The following is a 24,096-nucleotide window of genomic DNA, read 5'->3' as shown; positions in this document are numbered from 1 at the left end:
GCCCGCCAGGGCCTCCTTTCCTGAGCTGCCAACTGCTGCCTGGGGCCTTCCTTCATTCTGCATTGCCCTTTGGTGGTCAGCACACATCATAGCGAGCAATTGAACTCTCAGTCTCCCAGTCGAATTCCTGAAGGGACAATTTGCATATGAGCCTTTTATATATAACAACTAGGGGCCCAGTACACAAAATTCGTGCATGGGGGGGTGTCCCTCAGTTCAGCCTGCACCTTCTCCAATCTGGACCCCTACTGGGATTGTGCCTAAACAGGCAGTCAGACATCACTCTCACAATCCAGGACTGCTGGCTCTCTACTGCTCACCTGCCTGCCTTCCTGGTTGCCCCTAACCACTTCTGCTTGCCAACCTGATCACCCCTAACCACTCCCCTGCCAGCCTGATTGATGTTTAACTGCTCCCCTGCCAGCCTGTTTGCCCCTAACTGCCATCCACTGTAGGCCTGGCCTCCCCTAACTCTGCACTCCACTGCAGGCCTGGTCCCCCCAACTGTTCTCCCTTGCAGGCCTGGGTCCCCCCCAACTGCTCTTTCTTGCAGGCCCGGTAGCCCCCAACTTCCCTCCTCTGCAGGCCTGGTCACCCCTAACTGCCCTTCCCTGCTGGCCTGATCATCCACAACTGCCTTTCCTTGCAGGCCTGGTCCCTCCCAACTGTCCTCCCCTGCTGGCGGGCCATCTTGTGGTGGCCATCTTGTGTCCATATGGGGCAGCCATCTTTGACCACATGGGGGCAGACATCTTGTGTTTTGGAGTGATGGTCAATTTGCATATTACTTTTTTATTAGATAGATGTTGAATAGTCTTCTTTAAGAAGAAAAATGATAAAAATATGAATAAAGTGGTAATAAATATAATTCTATCAAAAACTGAATATAAAATCAAAATAAACAAGGAGTCTAATGAACAAAATAAACTGATGAATAAAATAGAACTAGAGGCATGGGAGCATGGAACAGACTGACAAATCTCAGATGGAAGGAAAAAGGTGGGCAGGAAGAGATTTACCAAATAGCATATGCATATATGCAAAAACCCATGGACACAAATAATAGAGTGGTGGAGGCCTGGGTCTGGGCAACATCCAGGTGGAGAAGGGCAATAGGGGGAAGAAAAGAGGAGGACATATAATATATAACACTCTCAACAATAAATATTTAAAAAAACAAATATTCTAAATTAGTATTTCTCCACTTAAGTTTATATACTGACTGTATGTTGTTAATAAATGTTGATTTTGAAATCATATAACCATAGTTCTCATCATTTTCTGTTCCAAACACACTCTTCTATGTTTTCTAGCATGATTTATGGTACAACCTTTTCCTAATCAATTTGGGGGTCATCAAATCATTTTCATCTACCCATCTGATCAGCCACTCAGTATCCTGTCCTAAAAGAGCTCATAGCCAGGTAAATAACTTGCATAAGCAATTATAATACAAACAGATGAGAGATACAATAAAGGTATTATTAGAAACTGTTAAAGTACCCAAGAGTCAGAGGACTTAGAGTCAGGAAACATTTTTGACAACTGATAAAAGTTTAAAAATTGAGTATTTCACTAAATAAACTCTGGGGAGAGGAGAAAGCCAATGTTGGGAATGGGAGTGCAGTGTGCAAAAGTTTGGCGCTATGAACAAACACAGGTTGGGAAATGAAAACAGCAAGCAGGGAGGCATAAGTGAAGAGAATGGTGGGGGCTAACGCTGCTCTCAGAGAACTGTGGTTTCATGCCATCATCACCTACCCAATCACACAAGTTGGAAGTCTGAAAGTTCATCCAAGATTCTGTCCTTTTCCTTCATGCCCCATTTGTAATCGGTCATCATGCCTAGGAGAACTGACCTTCTTCATTTCCCCTGAATCTTTTCTTTCTCTTGTTTCCTTCACTGCAACTCCTTTCCTGCAGGTTCTCTACATCTCATCTTACTGCAAAAGCCTATTATGACTGCTGCTTCCAGTCATGTCCCTTCCCATCCACTCTAGGCTCTCAGTGGACTGATCTTTTAGCAAGGAGGCTTCCATTTTCCAGGAAACAATCTTGGATTTCTCCCTTCATCCACCTCTTCTAAACTTCCAGAAAATTATTTTGTTCCTATGAAAGAAGTTAGAACATTCTATTTCATATTATAATTAGAGCTCAAAAGACATAAGCCATTCAATTTGTCTGCTTTATCTACCCTTCTGCACAGAGAGCCATGCTAACTGGGCAGTAGGTCATGGGACCTTGGACTCCTACCTCTAGTTAAAACTACTGACTAGGGCGAATAATTGTCTCAAGCTAGATCAATAAAATTTTCTATTGTAGATATTCTATATTATGATCTAGACTTTGGTTTGTGACCTGCAGAGGCCCAGCAGTGCCATTTTGGGGCCATGCAGGATATTGAGTAGGTAGGTGGCAACTGTTAAGAAGAAGAAGAATACAGCTTGTGTGTAAAAAGGGGTAGAGAAATGCTGGCTGGATTGGTCAGGTTAGTTGAGAGAGAAGCTTGATTCTTTGCCGCCATGTTAGTTAGTTCTAAGTTCTACAGGAGACCTGCCTATACTTCTGGCCCTGGATTTAAGGAGGACCACCAGTTTCTTATAATAATCTCCACTTTTATTTAAACCAGTTCAATTAGAATTCCATTTCTTGGAATCAAGTTAATCCTGTGACATTTTATGTACAAGTCCTTCCTCATTAGGCTATAATTTCTTTGAATAAAGGAACCATAGCTTTCCACCTTTCTATTTCTCACACAATATGACTTGCACACAGTTGATCAACACTAGCCTCATGAACTGAATTTAACTACAGAAGAAGTAGTTAAATTTGGACTTGAATGATTAGTAGCAATTAGACAGGCAGAGAAGTTTGATACTTCTAAGGGTAGAGTGTAGGGACAGGGAGAAAATTCAAAAGAAAGCCTCTTTGGCTAACCTCAGTTTTTAGGCATAGTTTTTTGCAGAAGCTAACCCACACATTTACACCCATAGCAAGTACTACCTTCACACTCCTGCTAGAAATCTGGCCAGGATGATACAGAAAACCTAGGCAGTCTCAGCCCAGCAGGTTCTGGTTGGGACACAGTGACCTCAGCTCCTAAAGACCAGTAACTGATAGCCAGAACCAATGGAAAGGCGACCACCACCATGTTCAGCAGCTGCAGCCCACACCCCTTAGGAGATAGATGTCATCTGAGAACTACAGCATGAAAACCTGCCATATTTTATTTCAGATACATTTTCTCTTTTTCACAAAGATTTTAAAAGTTATATTTCCATAAAAGATCATTTTTAATGTCTGTATAGTAAGAAAATAGAGGAAAAGCAAGCAAAGTTTTCCATCTAAGTATGAGAAACTTCCATTTTTTTATTTTGAAAAGAAAATAATTAACATATGGCTATTATTTTTAAATATTCTTTCTTAATATTCAGCAAATGTCCTTGCTGCATTAAAGGCTTGATTCCTTTTTAAATTATTAGTGTACTTTACCCATAAGAAAAAGAAATCTTGATGAAATAATGGATCAACTGTATTAAAAAAAAAAAAAAAAAAGGAACCTGCAAGGCCATTCTAGCAATAAAAGAAACTCACACCCTGAAGATATCCTGACTACACCCTTACAACTTGAAAACTAAGGAAGAAGTCCAATCAAATATACACAATGGGAAGTGACAGAAAGGCAGATAAAAGACAAGACTGGATTTCCTGCTGTGATGTGAAAGTCTTCCCTTTTCACTGCCAAACAGAGTATGGCAGCCACAATCAACAGAGGCCAGGTGGCATAGCTACTATCAGGCCTTTCGAGTTAATGGTGAGAAACTGGCAAGCCTCTGAGAAGAGCTATTTAGAGCTAAAGGGATTGACGTCACTTTTGGATAATGATTTAGGCTTTAAAAAATGATGACATTGTAATCACACCACATGAGAGTAAAAAAGAAAGTACAACTGTTCCTAAGTGGTTCTCAGATCATATAAATCATGATGATCTTCATATCACTGAGAGTGGTATGGGATAAATTGCATTGGTATGACATACAGATTTGATCTGGCTTACTTCACTAGGCATAAGAGACTTAGTATAGAATAAACTTGATCAAAGCAGCACACTTGGGCATCCATTCAGCGTTGTACTCATAACCATAGAACATTCCCAGGAGGCTCCATCCTATATAAGCTAGATGATGAACAAGCAAATCACCAAAATAGACAAAAAGTGTCAGAAAAAATGTTCTAACTTGTATGCTTTTATTTTCATTTCCTGAAACATAAACTAGACATCATCTATAATAATAATAAAAGAATAATATGCTAATTAGACCAGACAGCACAATGACCTACTGGACATCCTTCCAGATGACCTTTGGACGAAGCTGGGGCTGAGAGGGCCAAGGCAAGCCTCCATGGCTGCAAGGGATGAGCCCCTTGCACAAATTTCGTGCATCAGGCTTCTATTATAGTCAATAATAAAGAGCTAAAGATTTAGCTAAAATTTAAGATTGCTTTTCTTTCAAAATGAATACCAATTATAACACAGGCTCAGCATTTGATCAAACAGCTGGGCCCAGCAGTTTCTTCAGATCAAAATAAAGTGGCTATCCATGATGTTCTGCAACTACATAATCTATATTTAAGTTAGATTGGCTTCTGATACCTTCTGTTAAAAAATGGTACCATTTTCCTGCTTATTGTAAGGTAATTTAGTTTTTAATGCCATAGGTGAAAACTCTGAAGATTAGTGTCAAAAAAGCACATCATTCAAATATCCCTTCATATTCAGATTTAAAACATAAGAGACCGGGATCCCCTAAATATGCCTTGAACTTGCATATATTAACACTTAGTGTCTGAAAGGATGGGTCTGATTGTTTGATGTGATGAATTCTTTGCAGTTCACAAATACAAACAGGATACATGATAGGAAATATATATGTATAGGTTCAGTATGTGCTTATATTTTATGTCAAAAAAACAAACTGAAAAGGTGATTGCCTCGCAATTCGAGGAACCTATAGGTAACCACTTGAGGTGGTAGCTAAGGTCAATTTCTTAAGAACCAGGACCAAAATATGTAAAGTACCCATGATTTAATAAGAAATAATATTTAAAATATAACAAAAAAGTTTACCTAAAGGCCCCCTGAACCAATCTCTGTGTGGAATCTGCGGTTTTCTTGCCAGAGCTCACCTACCCTAAGGCAAAATTGCTGTCCTCCTTCCAGTCCACAATGCGGCAAATGAACAGTGTATTGGCATAATCTTTAGGTCGGGTCATAAAGTCTTGGGGACAGTCCTTGAGAGGCACGTATATTCTAGGCACTCGGTGATCTGAGGGAGAAAACAGGGCATATTTCCTGAATAGTTCACTGTTCTTATCAGCCAGAAGTTTGATGAAGCCAGTTGCTGCTCGGGAATGCTTTTTCTCCACGATATAAACCACCTGCAAAAACCAAAGACATACTCAATGCTGTTTATTTACAGGACTGGGGACAGTTGAGAGAGGTCAGCAGGAAATTATTTGGTCAACTAGCTAGGTCCAGCAATTTTTCTAGGTCTATATGAAGTGCCTCTCAGGGAAGCTGTGTGACTAAGCAGTTCCTATTTCTGTTGGTGGGGGACTGTGAAGTCCCCTGCTGCTATGTTGTTCCCCTAGCCTGGAGCCCCTAACTAGTTGCCTTCCTCTTTTCTCCTTTCAAAATTCTTCCTTGGTTGTCTCTGGTTATTTTCCAGGGTTTATAGTTGTACTTAGTAGAGAAGAGCAAGGAGAAATAAATCTATGGCATCTTGTCTGAACCAGAAGTCCTTGCTTCTAGTTTTAATATTTGACGGCATGAGAAGTGTATAAAGCAGCTTGACATTACTTATATTTCATACATTAGTTGTCATAAAAATGACTTGACCACAGCATAGTTTTCCTATACACATGTTGTTTGGGCTTGTAATTTTAGTTTGAATTCATTAAGAAACTATCCTTCCATTTCCCCACCTCTCATGAAAAAAAAAAAAAAAAAAAAAAAAAAAAAAAAAAAAAAAAAACAGCCAGAGAGAGAGAGTACCATTGGAGGGCAGTAGCAAATTACAGAACACAAGTTCCATTTCCAGCTGCCTCTATTCAGCTCTGACTAAAGTCATTTCAGAATGTGGCCCAGTGCTGCTGATGTTTTGCTTTGTCAGAAGCCAGAAGTCTAATTTTTTTACGTGACCACTCTAATTTTTTTTTTTTAATGTAAGCTACCAAATAAAAATCTTTAAATACTTCTCAGGTCAAATAAAACACAAGTTTGTTAGCCAGATCTAGCCCACAGGACTTCCATTCATTATAATCTTCCACACCTCACATACTGTCTGTCACATGGTTAATACTGAAAATGCTTATTAAAATAAAGATCTAACTAACTGGATGGGGAATTGTGGGTAACATGTGGTCGGCAAACTCATTAGTCAACAGAGCCAAATATCAATAGTTCAACAATTGAAATTTTTCTTGAGAGCTGAAAACTGACTTCTGTGTATGGGCCATGAAGTTTCAATCGCACTGTATGTGCACGCCCGCACATGATATTTTGTGGAAGAGCCACACTCAAGGGGCCAAAGAGCCGCATGTGGCTCGTGAGCAGCAGTTTGCCGACCAATGCCCTAGACTGAGCAGCAAAACTGCATTCCCCAGGTTAAACATGCTGTCCATGCTTTGGGTAGGGGAAGCCTCACGCCATTATGCCACCTCATTCTTTGCCAGTGTACTACTTCCTCCACCATGAGCTACTTAGCTAGGGTCAGCTGTGTTTGATCTCATATCTGATTACGCCACTGCATATATAATTAAACAATAAAATTGAATTATGCAAAACAACAAAATCAATTGTTTACAATTCTATGATAACTAAATTAAACACTTAGGAAAAATTAAAAAAGACTTCTTAAAAACCTACTTTTGAATTACATATGAACATGGCAACTAAAAAAGTGGCACCCTGGCTGGGTTACTCAGATGGTTCGAGTATCATCCCATACACCAAAAGGGCGAGAGTTGCCGAAACTGGTTTGGCTCAGTGGATAGAGTGTCAGCCTGCGGACTGAAAGGTCCCAGGTTCGATTCCGGCCAAGGGCACATCCCCAGTAGGGGGTGTGCAAGAGGCAGCTGATCGATGACTCTCTCTCATCGATGTTTCTAACTCTCTATCCCTCTCTCTTCCTCTCTGTAAAAAATCAATAAAATATATATTTTTTTTAAAAGGGGGCGGGGGGTCGGGGGACAAGAGTTGGATTCCTGGTCAGAGCTCATACCTAGGTGATGGGTTTAATCCCAGGTCAGTGGGAAAATGGAAGGCAATCAATCGATATTTCTCTTACCTCTCTTCCCTCCCCTCTCTCTAAAAATCAATGAACATGTCCTCGGGTGAGGATTAATTAATTTTAAAAATAATGAAGAATAAAAACTATAAAAATTAGAACATTAATATTGATTCCTTCACCAGTGCCTAAATTCTCACTCCACTTTAAATAACCCAAACTGGAATCACAGATGTCACATTACAAGTGTAGTTTAAGCAAAAATAAATTAATTAATAATGCAGAACTTCAATAAACTTTTCACAAAGAAAAGGCCTTGGTCCTTCATCCAAAGGCAGGCAAATGAACTTATTACATGTTTATAGTTATAAAAAAAAGATTTACTCTTTATAATACCCTGCTTCTACTGATTGTTCTAATTAGTAATTTACTAACTACAGCCCTAAGTGTCCCATGAGAGACCTTTGACAGGTAGCTCAGGTGACAGCCTTTTGGACAAATGGGGAAATCTGTAGCCAATGACCTTTGCTGATCTTTGCAGCGACCTCTCTGGTGAAGCCCTTGTGTCCTGTGCCATGGAGGTGCTCTCAACTTTTGCACTTGGTGCCCCAGCATCCGTTTCTCCTTAATTAAAAACAAAAAGAAAAAGAGAGAACAGGAGGAATAAGACACGTATTAGGCATAATGTATTAGTCATAATATATCAGGCATACAGACTCGTGGTATTTTTAAGTTCAGATCTACAGAATTCTTGGATACCATTTACTTCAAACTACTCATTTTAAGGGAATGAAAACCCAGGCCCTCACTGGTTATGTGACTTGGCTAAGGTCAATCACATCACCTACTTGCATTAATGCTCACACTCAGCAGGCCATATTTTACCCATTTAACACTATTCATAAGCTAAATATCATATGTATGGAGAGCATCGAACTACGTTGAGTTAAACTTAAATCACCTATGTGTCAAAATGCCAAAAATACTACATGTTAAATAATGTGCCTGCCCACAATGAAAAATAGAGATAGGTTATTTTATTATGTATATCTGCTGAAATAAAACAAAATCAAAACAAATGTTAACTTTTTAAAGTATTTTGGTATCAGCCATGACAAACAAAATGGTGGAAAATAAATTATACTTATACTATACTAGAGCCCTGATGTATGAAAATTCATGCACTGGAGGAAGGTCCCTCAGCCTGGCCTAGCCCCCTCTCACAGTCCAGGAGCCCTCAGAGGCAGCAGGTGACCCAGTGATCAAAGGAAAGTGACGCCCCATCACACCTCTGCTGCTGGCATTGCCAGCAGCCCAAGCCTCAGCTGGTTACTTGAGCCTCAGGTGGCCCTGGGCAGCTGGGCAGCCACCATCCAAGGCTTGCCTGCACTTTGGGTGGCTGGGGGGCTGAGAGGACTTTGGGAGGCAGGGTTAAGGGGACTGGGTACCACCATCTTGTGGCTGTGGGCAGGACAGTCAAATTAGCATATTCCCTCCTTATTGGCTATGGGCACTGCCAGCTTTTGCAATGGCATGAGGGTCAATTAGCATATTCCCTCTTTATTAGATAGGATAATAAAAGCCTAATATGATAAGTGTCTGATTGGCTGGTTGGCTGTTCAACCAAACAAAGCATAATATGCTAATGATATGCTAAGGCTACTTAACCACTCCCTATGACATGCACTGACCACCAGGAGGCAGACAGTGGACCAGTTGACCAGTCATTATGATGTGCACTGACCACAAGGGAGCAGACGCTCCAACCAATGGTAGATTAGCTTGCTGCTGGGTCTGGCTGATTGGGGCTGAACAAGATGGGCTGGAGCCCTACCGTGATCCTTCCCCTGCTGGGCAGCCTCTTGCGTCCCTCCCTGGCCCCAATCTTGCATCAGTGAGGTCCCTTGGACTGACCTGAGCCCTCTTGCAATCTGGAACCCCTCAGGGGATGTTGGAGAACTGGTTTTAGTCCAATCCCGCAGGCCAAGCCGAGGGACCCCACTGGTGCATGAATTCGTGCACCAGGCCTCTAGTTAAATAAATAAATAAATAAAAATGCCAAGCCTGATTTTCCTGGCTTTCTTAGTGACATTATATAAAGAGTAAAGTACTTAAAGTCTTTTAATGTTTAAATTCCTTTCTTAAAAAACTTATAAAATGCACATTCACCCAAGAAACTGAAATCACATTTCTCCAGTAAAGAGAATTAGGCTCTGTACCAGAAGTATTAAAACCACTCATGAACAAAAGCAGCAAATTACACACTTTTGAACATTTAATATTTTGTATTTTCATGTGTTACATTAAATTTCCCCCATGCCAAAAAATAGTCTTAGACAACTATACTAGAGTTTTTGGATTTGGTGGTATCACAACCAATTCATGTGGGACCCATTTCAGAGAGCCAAGAGAGACTTGTATTTATCATCAATTAGATATTACCAATGCCAAAATAAATAAATAACTTATTTTAAGGACCAGCTGCCTCTTAGAAAGCCTCAGCTTAAAGCAAATTTTTTAAAATATATTTTTATTGACTTCAGAGAGGAAGGGAGAAGGAGAGAGAGACAGAAATATCAATGATGAGAATCATTAATCGGCTGCCTCCTGCACGCCTCCTATTAGGAATCGAGCCCGCAACCTGGACATGTGCCCTTGACTAGAATCGAACCTTGGACCCTTCTGTTGGCAGGCTGATGGTCCATCCACTGAGCCAAACCAGCTAGGCTGAAAGCCAATTTTTATGATTGTGAGCATACTCTGGAAACACTGACATGATCTGACCTACAGGGCTTAAGAACAACCAACCGTTTGCTTTTCCACTGTATCTACCATAGTGCCCACTGAAAGCAAAATTTTCATTTTTTACCAAAAGGAAAAAGCAAATAACATTCCCATTATTGATCACGCTGTCCACCAGTAAAAGAGGGGATTCAGCCTGACCGGCGTGGCTCAGTGGATGAGCATCGACCTATGAACAAGGTCACAATTCGGTGTTCAGGATTCCAAAAAAATCATTGGATGCTTCCAGAACAACACCTCTTATACTCTTAGGGAGAAAAACCCATACAAGTTTTTGATCTGGTCCATACATATCTTGCCAATATGTTCTGCAGAACAGGTAATTCAGGAAAGATAATGAGCCTGGAATTACTATGAACACAAGAGTTGGTAGTCAATACAGGGTAGTAAGGGTTTTTCCAATGTACCCCAAATCCTAGGCATAAAGCCTTCTGATGGTTCTATCTTCTGACTGTTGGTTTAAATTCCATTCCAACAACAAGCAAATCTTCAGTTCCAAAGGTTATGCCAGGCTGTATCCAAAGAAAGAGGGCAAGCCACGGCAGTGGGCCCAATCATGACTTTCAGATATCATACCTGAACATTACCTTTTCAGGTTCTATATTCATAAAAAAATATCCTAGCAGAAATAAGGCTTTGTTCAGACAAAGATACATTTTTGGTGTTGAACTACTAAATTAAACTAAGTTTACAGCCTTGAGGGTGAACATCATAGATGAGCTCAATAAATATGAAGAAGCACAATGCCAGTTTAGAAAGGTGAATCATCTTAAATATATTTTATTAATTTTTCACAGAGTGGAAGAGAGAGGGATAGAGAGTTAGAAACATTGATGAGAGAGAGTCATCGATTAGCTGCCTCTTGCACACCCCCTACTGGGGATGTGCCCGCAACCAAGGTACATGCCCTTGCCCGGAATCGAACCCGGGACCTTTCAGTCCGCAGGCCGACGCTCTATCCACTGACCCAAACCGGTCCCGACAAGGTGAATCATCTTAATAGGTTTCCCACAACTACATTTCACCACACTGAGTAGAAAAGTTGCCAATTTAATGAGAAAATCTATTGCATTGTTTAATCTCAAGATCACTTATTTATCTGGTTTTGGTATTAGGGTGATGCTGGCTTCATAGAATGAGCTTGAAAGTGTTCCTTCCTCTTGAATTTTTTGAAATAGCCTGAGGACAGGTTTTAGACAGGTTTTCCTTGAATGTTTGGTAAAACTCCCCTGTGAAACCATCTTGCCCTGGGCTTTTGTTTGCTGGAAGCTTTTTGATGACTGCTTCAATTTCTTCCATGGTTATTGGCCTATTGAAATGTTTAGATTCTTCCTGATTGAATTTTGGAAGGTTATATTTTTCTAGGAATATATCCATTTCCTCCAGGTTGTCCAGTTTATTGGAAAAGAGTTGTTCAGATCTCACACATCTAGAGGAAATAATGAACAACACAAACAGACCCAGAGAAAGAGAACCAGCGATCAGACTCTCAAACCTCAGAGGGAAAGTAAGGGTGGATGGGGGTAAGAGGAAGAGATCAACCAAAGGACTTGTGTGCATACATATGGGCCTAGTCAGTGGCCATGGACAATGGGAGTGGGGGAGGAGGGGCGGCATATCTAGGGAGGGGTTTGGGATGGGAATGGGGGAATAAGGACAATTATGTGAAACCACATCAATAAAATAAAATAAAAAAGAGTTGTTCATAGTATTTCTTAACAATCCTTTGTATTTTGCTGGGGTCTTTCTATGTTGTTGTTATTTCTCCTCTTTCATTTCTGATTTTGTTTATTTGGGTCGTCTCTCTTTGCTTCTTGGTGAGCCTGGCTACAGGTTCATCAATCTTGTTTATCCTTTCAAAGAACCAGCTCTTGGTTTTGTTGATCTTTTGTATTGTTTTTTTGTTTTTGTTTTTTGGTCTCAATGTCATTTATCTCCACTCTGATCTTTATTATTTCCTTCCTTCTGTTTACACTGGGCTTTTGTTGTTGCTCTTTTCTAACTCTTTGAGTTGTAGGGTTAGGTAATTTATTACTATTGTTTCTTATTTTTTGCAGTAGGCTTGTAGAGCTATGAACTTCCCTCTCAAGACTGCTTTCGCTATGTCCCATAGATTTTGGATTGTTGTGTTTTCATTGTCATTTGTTGCCATGATGTTTTTTATTTCTTCTTTGATCTCTCTGGTAACCCTGTCATTGTTTAATAGCATGCTGTTTAATCTCCATGTGTTTGATTTTTTTGGATTGTTTTTATTACAGTTGATTTCCAGTTTTATGCCACTGTAATCTGAGAAGATGCTTGATATGATTTCTATCTTCTCGAATTTGAAGAGACTTTGCCTATGACCTAACATATGGTCTATCTTTGAAAATGACCCATTGCACTTGAGAAGAATATATATTCTGTGGCTTTGAGACATATGAAAACATGCTTAAAGTCACTAATTATGCAAGAGATGTAAATCAAAATGACAATGCAGTACCATCTCACACTTGTCAGAATGGCAACCATCAACAAATCAATAAATGACAAGTGCTGGCAAGGATGCTGAAAAAAGGAACCCTCGTGCACTCCTGGTGGGAATGCAAACTGGTACAGCCACTGTGAGAACAGTATAAAGTTTCCTCAAAAAACTAAAAATGAAGCTCCCATTTGACCCAGTAATCCCACTTCTAGGAATATATCCCAAGAAACTAGAAACACCCATTAGAAAGAATATATGCACTCCTATGTTCATAGCAGCACAATTCACCATAACTAAGATTTGGAAACAGCCTAAATGCCCATAAGCAGATGAGTGGATTAGAAGACTATGGTATATCTACACAATGGAATACTACCCTGCTATAAAAAAGAAGGAATTCTTACTATTTGCAGCAGCATGGATGGACCTAGAGAGCATTATGTTAAGTAAAATAAGCCAGGCAATGAAAGAAAAATACCACATGATCTCACTCATTTATGGAAAATAAAGAACTTTATAATCTGATGAATAAAAAGATAAATACAGAGGCAATAAGGCACCGAACAGACTGTCAAATTACAGTGGGAAGGCTGGGGAGTGTTAGGGAGGGTGGGAAATAGATCAACCAAAGGACTTGTATGAATGCATATAAGCAAACCAATGGACACAAGACACTGGGAAGGTGGGATGAGGGCATGTGACAGGGGGTAGGGGAGGCTGGGGGAAGGTCAATGGGGGGAGGGGGAAGGAGATATATGTACTAATATATGTAATATTTTAAAAACAATAAAAAAAATTAAAGAAAGAAAGAAAGAAAGGAAGGAAGGAAGGAAGGAAGGAAGGAAGCAAGCTGAAGCCAGTTTGGCTCAGTGGTAGAGCGTCGGTCTGCGGACTGAAAGGTCCCAGGTTTGATTCCCGTCAAGGGCATGTACATTGGTTGCAGGCACATCCCCAGTAGGGGGTGTGCAAGAGGCAGCTGGTCGATGTTTCTCTCTCATCGACGTTTCTAGCTCCTATCTCTCTCCCTTCAATAAAATATATTTAAAAAGGAAGGAAGGAAGGAAGGAAGGAAGGAAGGAAGGAAGGAAGGAAGGAAGGAAGGAAGGAAGGAAGGAAGGAAGGAAGGAAGGAAGGAAGCTGTTTATAAGACAAAAAAAGAAAGAAAGAAAGAAAGCTGTTTATAAGACAAAGAAAGAAAGAAAGAAAGAAAGAAAGAAAGAAAGAAAGAAAGAAAGAAAGAAAGAAAGAAAGAAAGAAAGAAAGAGTGAGTGTCCTGGAGTTAAACCTAAACACAAAGAGAAGCTCCCAGACTGTGAGAGGGTAAAGGCCAGGCTAAGGGACCCAACAAACCTCTCCCCTTGCCTCCCCCACCTCCACCTCTAATTTGCAATAAAAACTCAACAAACACTGCAATTGTTTTTTGTAAATGAAAACATTTCCCTTTAGATCTCTCAAAATCAACCAACCAGTAAAACATATTTTATGGGTCCCTCTCCCAATGAAATGTAGAAATGACAACACAGGTCTTCACAGGGGCAATTAACATTCATATTATAGTAATTTGCTATGCTGTAAGTGTTGATGATTGTTCTAGGACCCCACATCTAGCCTTTGCCAAGCCAAAGCTTGGGGCACCAATGAGTTTTTTCTTCATAAAATCCCCAGCCCAAACAAGTCTCTGACTGAAATAAAGCTAATGAAATTGTATGGTGTATAGACATCTTGGATGTCACTTTATTTATGTTCCCCATAACTGCTGATCAAATCTGCAATGTTGCCTGGGTTCTCCATTCCAATTTTAACCTGGTAATGCCTGTCAGCTTTTTGATGCTTTAAAAATAAGGGATAGGGTTTGTTTTTATTTTATCCAAATATTTATGAAAGGTTGTTTCAGTGGGAAGATGTGTGTCTGAATAACAGCCTACCATTTTGTTACAATTAACAGAAAGTCCTTAGGATTTTGTTTTTAATTTGATATGTTTTTCAGGTAGCAGTGTTGAGCACAGTTAGGGAGCAGTAACAGGGGTGAGAGGTCAGGGGAAAGAACAACAGTGATCTGTGCTGGAAACACAATATGAAGATAATAAGGAAGCTGCTATGATAGTGCCCAACATCACATTAAGACAGAAGCACAAGAGATGGAGAGAAGAGTCAGGAAAGTAATATTTTCCTCAGCAACCCCATGAAGAAAGTATTACTATTCTGATTTTTCAAGAACAGCAATCAGTAGATCAAAGAGGTAAGGTAACTAATCCCAAGGTTCATCCAAAGAGATGGTTAGCAGAGGAGGAGTCATAACCCAGTATGAATCCAAATCCAAAATTTTAGAAGATGCCAAATGACAAACAGCTCTCTAAGTAATTTCACTGTTTCTACCTATAGTGACAATAGATTAAGTTAAAAGCATGAGCTCTAGAGTCACAAGATCTAAATTCAAAACTATGTGGATTTGAAAAAGTTATTTCATCCCTCTGAATATCCTACTCTGTAAATCAGGAATAGTTTACATGAGTTCTGTTTGCATGTAATGCTCTGGCACAAAGTACATTAACAAAAATGGACAGGTGTTTTTAATGTTGATATTGTTATTAGCTCTCACAGTAAGTTTTGAGTGACTCCAACCCTGTTACCCTGGTCACAACTGAACAGGACTGATATACAGAACAATGCCTAAATTATAAAATGGGTCACATTTCATCATTTGTGAAATATAATCCATCCTACAGGGTTAATGGGAAGATTAAAATTAATGTGTATAAAAATGCTAAAGAACACAGTAAGCACACAATAACTGCTATATAATATATATCTTTAAATTGCACATACCTTTTTGTATGGCTGGTGCATTCTGTACAAAGTAAGGAGAGGCAAGAGTTGTTAGGCAGAAGCCAGGTCAACATTAAGAAATTTGGATTTATCCCAAAGGCAATGGAGAGCTATAGAAGAAAGTAGGCAGGAGACTAATATGATTTATGCTTTAAGAAGCTCACATTAATGGTTTTATTGGAAACAAATTTAGTAGATGTGAGACTGAAGGCAGAAAGAACAGTTAGCAGGTTGCAATAAATCAGACCAGTGGCAGAGGGGATGGAGGGTTCTGGATTGAGAGGTATTTAGAAGGCAAGACTGTTTAGATGCTAGTGGGAAACTGGAGGTGGTAGAGGTCATACTGAGAAAAATCACACTAATTGGGATCAGAAAAGCAAGTGTTTCAATAGGAAAATCAAGGTCAGCAGTGTGGCCTTAGTGACAAAGTAACCGGTGGCCCTAGTGAGACTGATTTTAAAGAAAGAAACTAAGTGCCAGGTGTGGGAAATTAGGTGGGAGGTAGACTGTGGAGATGAGGGTGAGGTCTGTGCTCCGGAAATCAGGCTGAGGAGGAATGGAATAAGAAAGGGTGGTAGCTCTAGAGGGAGACAGACAAGGTTTTTATTATTTTACTTTTTTAAGATAAGGGAAGCTTGGACATGATTCATTGCTGATATGAAGGAATTGTTAAAGAAGGTGTGGTCAAAGAGGGCACACTTAGGAAGTGGAGAGGTCCCTTGGCAGGAAGGGACGGGGTCTGGAACCCAGAGGAAAGGATTGATTTCAAGCAGAAGGACAGAAAGATGCCAACTTCATTGTATCAAAGTAAATGGAAGAGGGAAAGAATCCAGACACAAGCCATTTGTAAGTCTGGCAGTTGAAAGCTGAGGGGGCACATGGAGGCAGTTCGGTTTTCTCTGAAACACAGAAGCCAAAATCATCTGTGGGAAAGCACTATGGGAGGTGAAGGACACACACTACATTCAGAACTGGGTTTCACAATTCCATATGAGAATCAAATGCAAATGGCATCTCAAAATAGTGGCCCTTAACATGCCAGGCACAATCAGGGGATTTATATGCACTACCATATTTAATATTCTCTAATAATCCAAAGAGGTAGGCAGATATCATCATGCCAATTTTAGAGACAAGGGAAATAAGGCTCATAAAGGTCAAATAACATGCCTGTCCATGGTTACCAGCTAGGAAATGACAAGGACAGGATTCAAACCTAAGTCTCATGAATGCCAACACCTCATCCTCTTCCCATCATGCCACTCAACTTTCAATATCTGAACAGGATTAATAGATGTGAGAATGGAAAAGAACACATGGTGTTGGAGAGACATGCATGAGTGATAAGTCACTGGGAGAAGCCAATCAATTCTGGGGCACATTTTGAGTTTGGGGTGACTATGAAATATAACTATGATGATGTCCTCTAACCAAGCTGGGGTGGAGGTTGGAAGTATCTATTAGATAACATTGTCTGAGTAGACAAATGTGTAGAGACTGGAGGGAAAAGGACTTAACATATTAAGAGTAACAGAATGAATAAATGAATGAAAATAAAAAACTCAAGTATTAAGAGGAGGGGGGGAAAATCCCTTCACTACCCCATTTTCATGAATTTTTATTTTAACTTACAGACTGGTAAGGGAGTAAGAAAGGAGGTACTCTTTGTGGCACGATTTAGTCACCCTTCTCATCAGGCTGAGCATACAGATGCCTCCAGGCCCCTGAGTTGGTAGTCGAAACCCAGATGGCGTGGCGTTCAGGCCCAAGTCTGAGTCCCTCACAGGGTCATCTTCTTAAATGGAGCTTTGCACTGATTCCCTTTCCCAGATGTTAAATGCATTAATTACATGAATACCCTCCTGCTTTTCTCTGAGTACTCTCTGCTCCAAATCTTTCTCTTGCCCAGGAGAAACCACTTTTAAATTTCTCTCTACTAAAGCTTTAATTGGCTTTTAGCCTCATAGCTCCCCAAAGACCCAAAATGTAGGAACACACACTAATGTGCTCCCATCTATAGCTGGTTTTAAATTACTAATTCTGCATTTTTCCAACAGAAAAGATGAATGATTCCTCCAAATTTAAGTTGACTCCCAAGAGTTTTCTTAAAGAGGCCAAGCTTCACATCTTACTGTGATATGATATTTCAACACCAGAAAGTGTTTACTCAAATCAAACTGGTATTTCTTTATCTGACTTCTAAGGACTAGCTATCCATTAAAACTTTTTTTTTAAAGTGATAAAGGTGCTAAGCTATCTTAGAAAGTTAAGTAGAGAATGGATCAAAGCTTGAGAAGCTAGATTAGATGGGTTTTGCCATGTTTTGAGTCTGTGAGCTCACATATATCAAACATTATAGCCCTCCTATGTTCCAAGACTCTTAAAGCACATGCAATATTTCGTACTACTGAACATCCCCAACAGGGATAATAAGATCTGGCTCATTGCTTGGGTAAAAAGAAATAAAATGAAAACACTGCTTCTCTAAAAGCTGGTCCTCTTTATCAATTTATTTACTGTGACCTAATATCGGGTCTAGTAATAATTAATGTCGTTTTTCAACATTCGTTTAAAATCTTGCTTGGCGTTGACTTGTATTGACATAACCTTCAAACACGTGGTATCTTCAGAACGTGTGAAGTGCAATTAACAAGTTTTGCTTGAAAAAGTTTGTGTTTGGTTTGGTTTTTGTTGCAAAACTAGGGCTAAGAAGATGGCGGATGAAGAGCATATTCGGCACTGCATGCTTTATGAGTTCCAATTAGGAAGAAAAGCAAGTGAGGCTGCAAAAAACATCTGTAGTGCTCTTGGTCAAGATGCAGTTAGCACCAGGAAATGCCAGCGTTGGTTTGAGAAATTTCACGAGGGAAATTTTTCGTTAGATGACAAGAGTGGTCGAGGCCATGTGTCCAATTTTGATCAAGAAGCTCTTCAAGCTCTTTTGGTGCAAAATCCTCAAATTACCCAACAAGAGCTTGCGACAACTTTAAATTGTTCACAAAAAACAATTTCCAATCAATTGCGTGCACTTGGCAAAGTCCAAAAGTTTGGAAAATGGGTTCCTCGTGAGTTGACCGACAACAACCGTAATCAAAGAGTCACAATTTGCAGTTCGCTCCTCTCTCGTCAAAACCGTTTGCCGTTTTTAGAGCAAATTGTTACCGGAGATAAAAAATGGGTGCTGTATGTTAATTTGAAAAGGCAGCCTCAATGGTTGGACAAAAATGAGGCTCCGCAGCCCACGCCAAAACCTGACTTGCATGCGAAAAAAGTGATGTTGTGTGTTTGGTGGAATTTTAAAGGAATTCTTCATTATGAACTTTTACCATCTAACCAAACCATTACAAGTGCAGTGTATAGTGCCCAAATGGAAAGGTTAGCCCAAGCTTTAAGAGAAAAAGAACCCGTGCTGATTCATCAGAAGGGCGTAATTCTTCACCACGATAACGCATGACCGCATACTGCAAGAATCACTGCTGAAAAACTGCGCCAGTTGGAATGGGAAGTTCTCCCTCAACCTGCATATTCTCCTGATATTGCCCCTTCCGATTACCATTTGTTTCGTCCTTTGCAAAACTTTCTTCTTGGAAAAAAATTTAATAATGAAGAATGCCTCAAAAATGCATTGACCGAATTTTTTGCATCAAAATCACAAGAATTTTACAACAGAGGGATTAAAATGCTTCCTGAGCATTGGGCACAAGTAGTAGAAAACAACGGCAACTATATTGTTGATTAAATTTTGTTGTATTGTTTAAAATAAATTCGATTTTAAAAAAGTATTAGAAAACGACATTAATTATTACTAGACCTAATAATAGCAAGACCACAAAGTGATCATGACCAGACAAAAAAGAAAAAGACTTTAAAGAAGACTCAATCATCTCTAAGATCCATCAAGTCCCCTAGGAAACAAAAAATGTACCACTCAAAAAAAGCTAATGTCTGAAGCATCTTTGATGGAAAATTGCTTCACCTTAATAAAATAACAAGTCTAGCTCTAAATGCAAATCATATTAAGGCAAATCATTCCAGCCTTATATAGACGTAGATGAGTCATATCTTTTGATGCCAAATTGGCAAATCTAAGGTTTTATAGTGGATCTTAGGTGATTGCTGTGGAGAAAAAGGTCTCAGGTATTACTCAGGAGAGTGACTAGCTTGGTCCTTCTTTAGTTTCTAAAAAAGGAAGGAAGGAGTTTTCTGCAGAACATTTTTGAATACAAAACTCTGTTCGGGGAGTTGCAGGTGGATGAAAGATAAGCAAAAAGTTACATGAGAGAAATGTTAAATAAAAACATTTAACATAATATCAGTCATGGAATATAAACTGGGGGGGGTGGGGGGGGGAGAGAAACCATAAAGAAGATCCACAGAAAGGACAGATCGCACATTTAGTTGGAAGAAATTAGTTAAGGCTTGTGGAGAAAATATCTTGTAGTCGACTATATTCTAAAATGGCCCCAAATTATTCTCACACTCCTAGTCTTCACACTTTTGTATAATCCCCTCCCTTCAAGTGTGAAAAGAACCTGTGCCTTGCTTCCACTCAATAGAATTTGGAAAAGACGATAGGATGTCATTTCCATGATTAGGTTACATAAGACTATAACATCAGTCTTGATAGCACGCTCTCTCCCTTGTTGGATCAAATGAAGCCAGCTGCCATATAGATAGGTCCTTGCAGCAAAGAGCAGCCAGCAAGGAACTGAGGTCCTCAGTCCAAAAGCCCACAAGGAATTAAATCTGGCCCACAATCACCTAAGCTTAGAAGCAGATCCTTCCCAAGTCAGGCCTTCAGATGAGAAACCCTGAAGCAGAAGACAGAGTTGAGCCATGTCCAGATTCCTGACTAAAGGTAAACCTTGTTTCCTTCCTCTACTCATAACACTTTGGATACCAAATGTATGGGTTTTCCACACAAAGTAATTTGCCCATTCTCTTCAGACACAACCTGGATGTCCCACAATTTAACTGAATTCGGACACTAAATACCCAGAGTTAGTACAGCCCCACAAATGAAGGGCTCAGTCCCCAAAACTTCCCCTCCTCCCTTCTTTTCAGATACCAAATGCAAGTAATGGGTCTCTAGGTTATCCACACTTCTAAGTTCACTACCAAGTGGTGTGGAGCTTCCCATGACCCCTTGCTTAGGTTCAATAACCACTCACAGATCTCAGGGAAACACATACCTGACATTTACTGATTTAATACAAAGAATATAAAAAAGGCTGATGAACAGCTAGATGAAGATATACATAGGTTGAGGTTTTCAAGACTCCTAAGCACACGAGTGTCTGTTCCTATGGAGTAGAAGTATAGTAACCCTCCTAGCACATAGGTGAATTCACCAACCTAAAAGCTCTCCAACCCCCAAAGTTCAGAAATTTCTATGAAATCCCATAGGAATGATCAATTTTATCAGGTAGGTATGGTCAATTGTTAACTCAGTCTCCAGCCCTCCTTCCCTCTCTGGGGGTTGGAGGGTGGAGCTGCAAATTTCAAGCTTCTAATTACAGCTTGGTCTTTCAGGTGACCAGTCTCCACCCTGAAGCTATCTAGGAGTCCACCAAGAGACTGGAACAATAGATGTGTCTATCACTCAGGAAATTACGAGAGTTTTAGAAGTACTGTGTCAGGAACCAGGGTCAAAGACCAAATATTAGAACAAAAGATGTTCCTAGCACTGCTATCACTCAGGAAATTACAAGGGTTTTAGGAGCTGTGTCAGGAACCCGAGGCAGAGATCAAATAAATATTTCTTATTATGTTACACTGACTCACAGAAAATGCAGGATAATAAATGTGTTGTTTTGAGCCACTACATTTGTGGCACAGCCATAGGTAATTAATACACATGTAAAAGGGCAGTTGATATTTGAAGATTGGAGGAATTTTCACAGGAAGAGATAAGGAATTGGGCAGCATACATGGCAGGAAGGAGGAAGCACAAAGGTAGAAGAGGGAAGGAACTGCTTAGGAACAATACAAAGTTTGGTGTGACTGAAACATAGATCTGAATGGGCAAGTGCAAGAGGCAATAAGCGTCAAAAACTGATTTGGAAACTACCAATAATGGAATGCTATGCTTTCTCCTTTTTAAGACACCTTCCCTTCCATTAGCTCATTGACTTAGGCAAGAACTTATGAAGAAGCCAAAGCAACTATGTATTGTGAAGGTGTGTTTTTGCTTTATTGATGTTTTAGGGGGGTTTCTTTGGTTGTTGTTCTTTTGGTTATTGTGTGTGTGTTTTTTACAAATAAGGAATATGAAGCACTAATAATAAAGAATTAATGGCAAAAACTCTTGTTCAGTTACCATGTTGCCACATTTTTTTTGGATTCCCCTTTGCTGGTATGGATTCAAAGAGGGCTAGCCAGACAGGTTGGATCCTGGCCCCTAAGCACCAGGGTGGAGGGTCTAAGGAGCATTTGTACCTGGATTAGTAGGTACAATGAGGCCTGGGTGTACTCCAAAAAGCCAATAGTGTAGCATTCTCAACTGCAGAAGCTGGTATTAAAGATGCTTTGAAATAAAAAGGATCAAAATGAGTGTCAGAGCCAAACTCAAGCTTATCAAGTTCATGATTGCTGCTTCTGGCTCAAACAAATGAGGGTCAGCCAACTGGGAACAGAGATGGGAGCTGAGCTTTCACTCAGGAGACTAATGAAAGGGTGTGCAAGGCTGGTAGGGAAGAGACTGGGTCCACTTAAAGGGATATGGATAACTCAATCATTTCCTAGAGTTTTTTTAAACTAATATCAGAAAACAAGGGACAATTTTCTACTGTAAAATGTTAAATAAGATCTGTCCTTAATAATGGACATTTTCTACCCAGTATAGGACAGCTGTCAGTTTCCTCTCCCCATCCAGAGTCTCATGACCCAGTTTTAATTTTATTTTTTCTTTCCTCAACAGGCTTAGTTAAAATCTCAACATTATTCTAATTACCAGGCAAAGATTTCTCTTGGCATGTTTCTTCACAACTTAAAAAACTTAGTTAGTAGTTCTTAAGAGAGAATGGGCATTATTTAGAGCACATGTGTCAAACACAAGGCCCGCGGGCCAAATCCGTCCCGCCAGGCCTTGCAATGTGGCCCGCACCACGCTGTCATCACTGCACTCCGCTGCGTTTCCATCACAATGACAGTTTATGACTGTTCATTAAACCATTCGTCCCGCGATTTAGGCTGGATTTTAGATTTTGGCCCCTTCTCTGATTGAGTTCGACACCCCTAATTTAGAGTGATCCAAAAAAGAAATCAATGTCATTAAGATGGATCTGTAGGCATATAATTCTGCACAGTGGCAATGAAAGGGTCTCTAACCAAAACCAAACAAAAGATAATAAAGAAAAATACATAAACCCTTAAGGAAGTAGCTTAAACACTTAAAATTATTTTTTAAAGGCTTCATTACTCAAGTGAATAAACCTGGGATATGCTGACCAAAGGGATAAATTGGGAAAATCTACTTGATTGGGCCTTCCCTTCTGAAGACCTGAAAACTAACCTCACAGGCAGTAGTACTAGAATCCCAGCAGAGGGAAATGGGATGAGTACATTCATTGTCCCCATCTACAATTGATTCTGTTTCCCAGTTCAATAAAAACCAAATTGAACTTTTTTCTTTAAATCTATTTTTCCAAAATGTTTAAATACAAAAGAGAGAGGGGCCTTCCCTGAACAAAGTTTGATTTGAAATAATTGTGAGAATTAGACTTTTTAAATGAAAATTATCTTTAGTCATTTGATATCCTTGAAAGAGAGGCATTCTTTCATTTATTGAAAATACTCAACACTTCCTTGCTCTACACACTTTTCTGTTAGGTCTTTTGTTGTTATTAATCATCATCTGAGGATTTTTTTCCATTGATTTTTAGAGAGTGTGGAAGGGAGAGGGAGAGACAGAGACAGAGAACTGTTGATGTGAGAGACACACAGTAATTGTTTGCCTTCCACATGCACCCCTACCAGGGCCTGGTCTTCCCTCCCTCTGCTCATCAATTCCTCTTCTCTATGTGCACTATATGGTTACTAGCAGCCTCTGTTCCCTAAAAACTGTCTCCAGTCCTCACTCTATTTGACATTTGAGCTTCAGAGTCCTCAAGCTATGGAAGAAAAAATCTAATGGCCACTGATGACCCTTGGGTCAGGAATCTGCTCATGGTCTAACCAAGATCGGGGGGCAAGGTTAGATTGTATGTACTGCTTCAGTAAATGCAGTTCCCATTGAAAGGAACAAATGCAGGCAAGACCCAGAACATATCTTTATTGAAGCTCTTCTTACAGACTAATTTCACCTTGAGAACAAGCATCTAGATTTTACTCTTTATTCACCTTTCTTTTCCCAGCAAATAGAAAGAAGAAAAAAAAATCCCTCTGTATTCTCTTGGATATTCATTGAGATGACAGAACATTCAAACAAACTGGTTTATATATCAAAGGTGACTCATGCAATTAGTAATCCAGAAGTAAGGCACTTCAGGGTAGAAGATCCCGGGCCCACTTAGGGGCCCAGATTTTTTCCTGGTCTTCTATCTACAATACTTAATAAGATGTAGAAAAGCTTCCAGTAGCAATTAGGGATAAATGTTTCCTGTTTATATCTATCAGAAAACTACTTACATCCCAGAACTCCTAGCAGGAATCACCCTGATTAAACAGATTATATCATGTGCCTAAGAGGAATAATATGAAGCTACAATATTTAAT

The 24,096-nt window shown here is 39.8% G+C and overlaps 1 protein-coding gene across 8 annotated transcripts in view; it reads right to left on the bottom strand.

Moving 5' to 3' along the window:
- The window catches only part of DIS3L2 (DIS3 like 3'-5' exoribonuclease 2), a 279,142-nt gene that overhangs the window by 175,295 nt on the left and 79,751 nt on the right, over positions 1 to 24,096 (bottom strand). For 6 of the 8 annotated variants that reach the window (XM_036420607.2, XM_036420600.2, XM_036420601.2 and 3 more), the window contains 2 exons: positions 7,813 to 7,910; positions 5,192 to 5,439 (listed from right to left, as the gene is read on the bottom strand). In XM_036420607.2, the coding sequence (XP_036276500.1) occupies positions 5,192 to 5,439; positions 7,813 to 7,910 (346 nt within the window). Of the gene's footprint in view, positions 1 to 5,191; positions 5,440 to 7,812; positions 7,914 to 24,096 lie in introns of all 8 variants that reach the window. The other 2 variants (XM_036420606.2, XM_045575690.1) reach the window with 2 other exon arrangements.

This window comes from Pipistrellus kuhlii, unplaced genomic scaffold, assembly GCF_014108245.1.
Source record: "Pipistrellus kuhlii isolate mPipKuh1 unplaced genomic scaffold, mPipKuh1.p scaffold_m20_p_7, whole genome shotgun sequence".
NCBI classification, from domain to species: domain Eukaryota; kingdom Metazoa; phylum Chordata; class Mammalia; order Chiroptera; family Vespertilionidae; genus Pipistrellus; species Pipistrellus kuhlii.
Note: the sequence above shows the minus strand (reverse complement) of the source record. Positions and strands in the feature narration are given on the sequence as shown.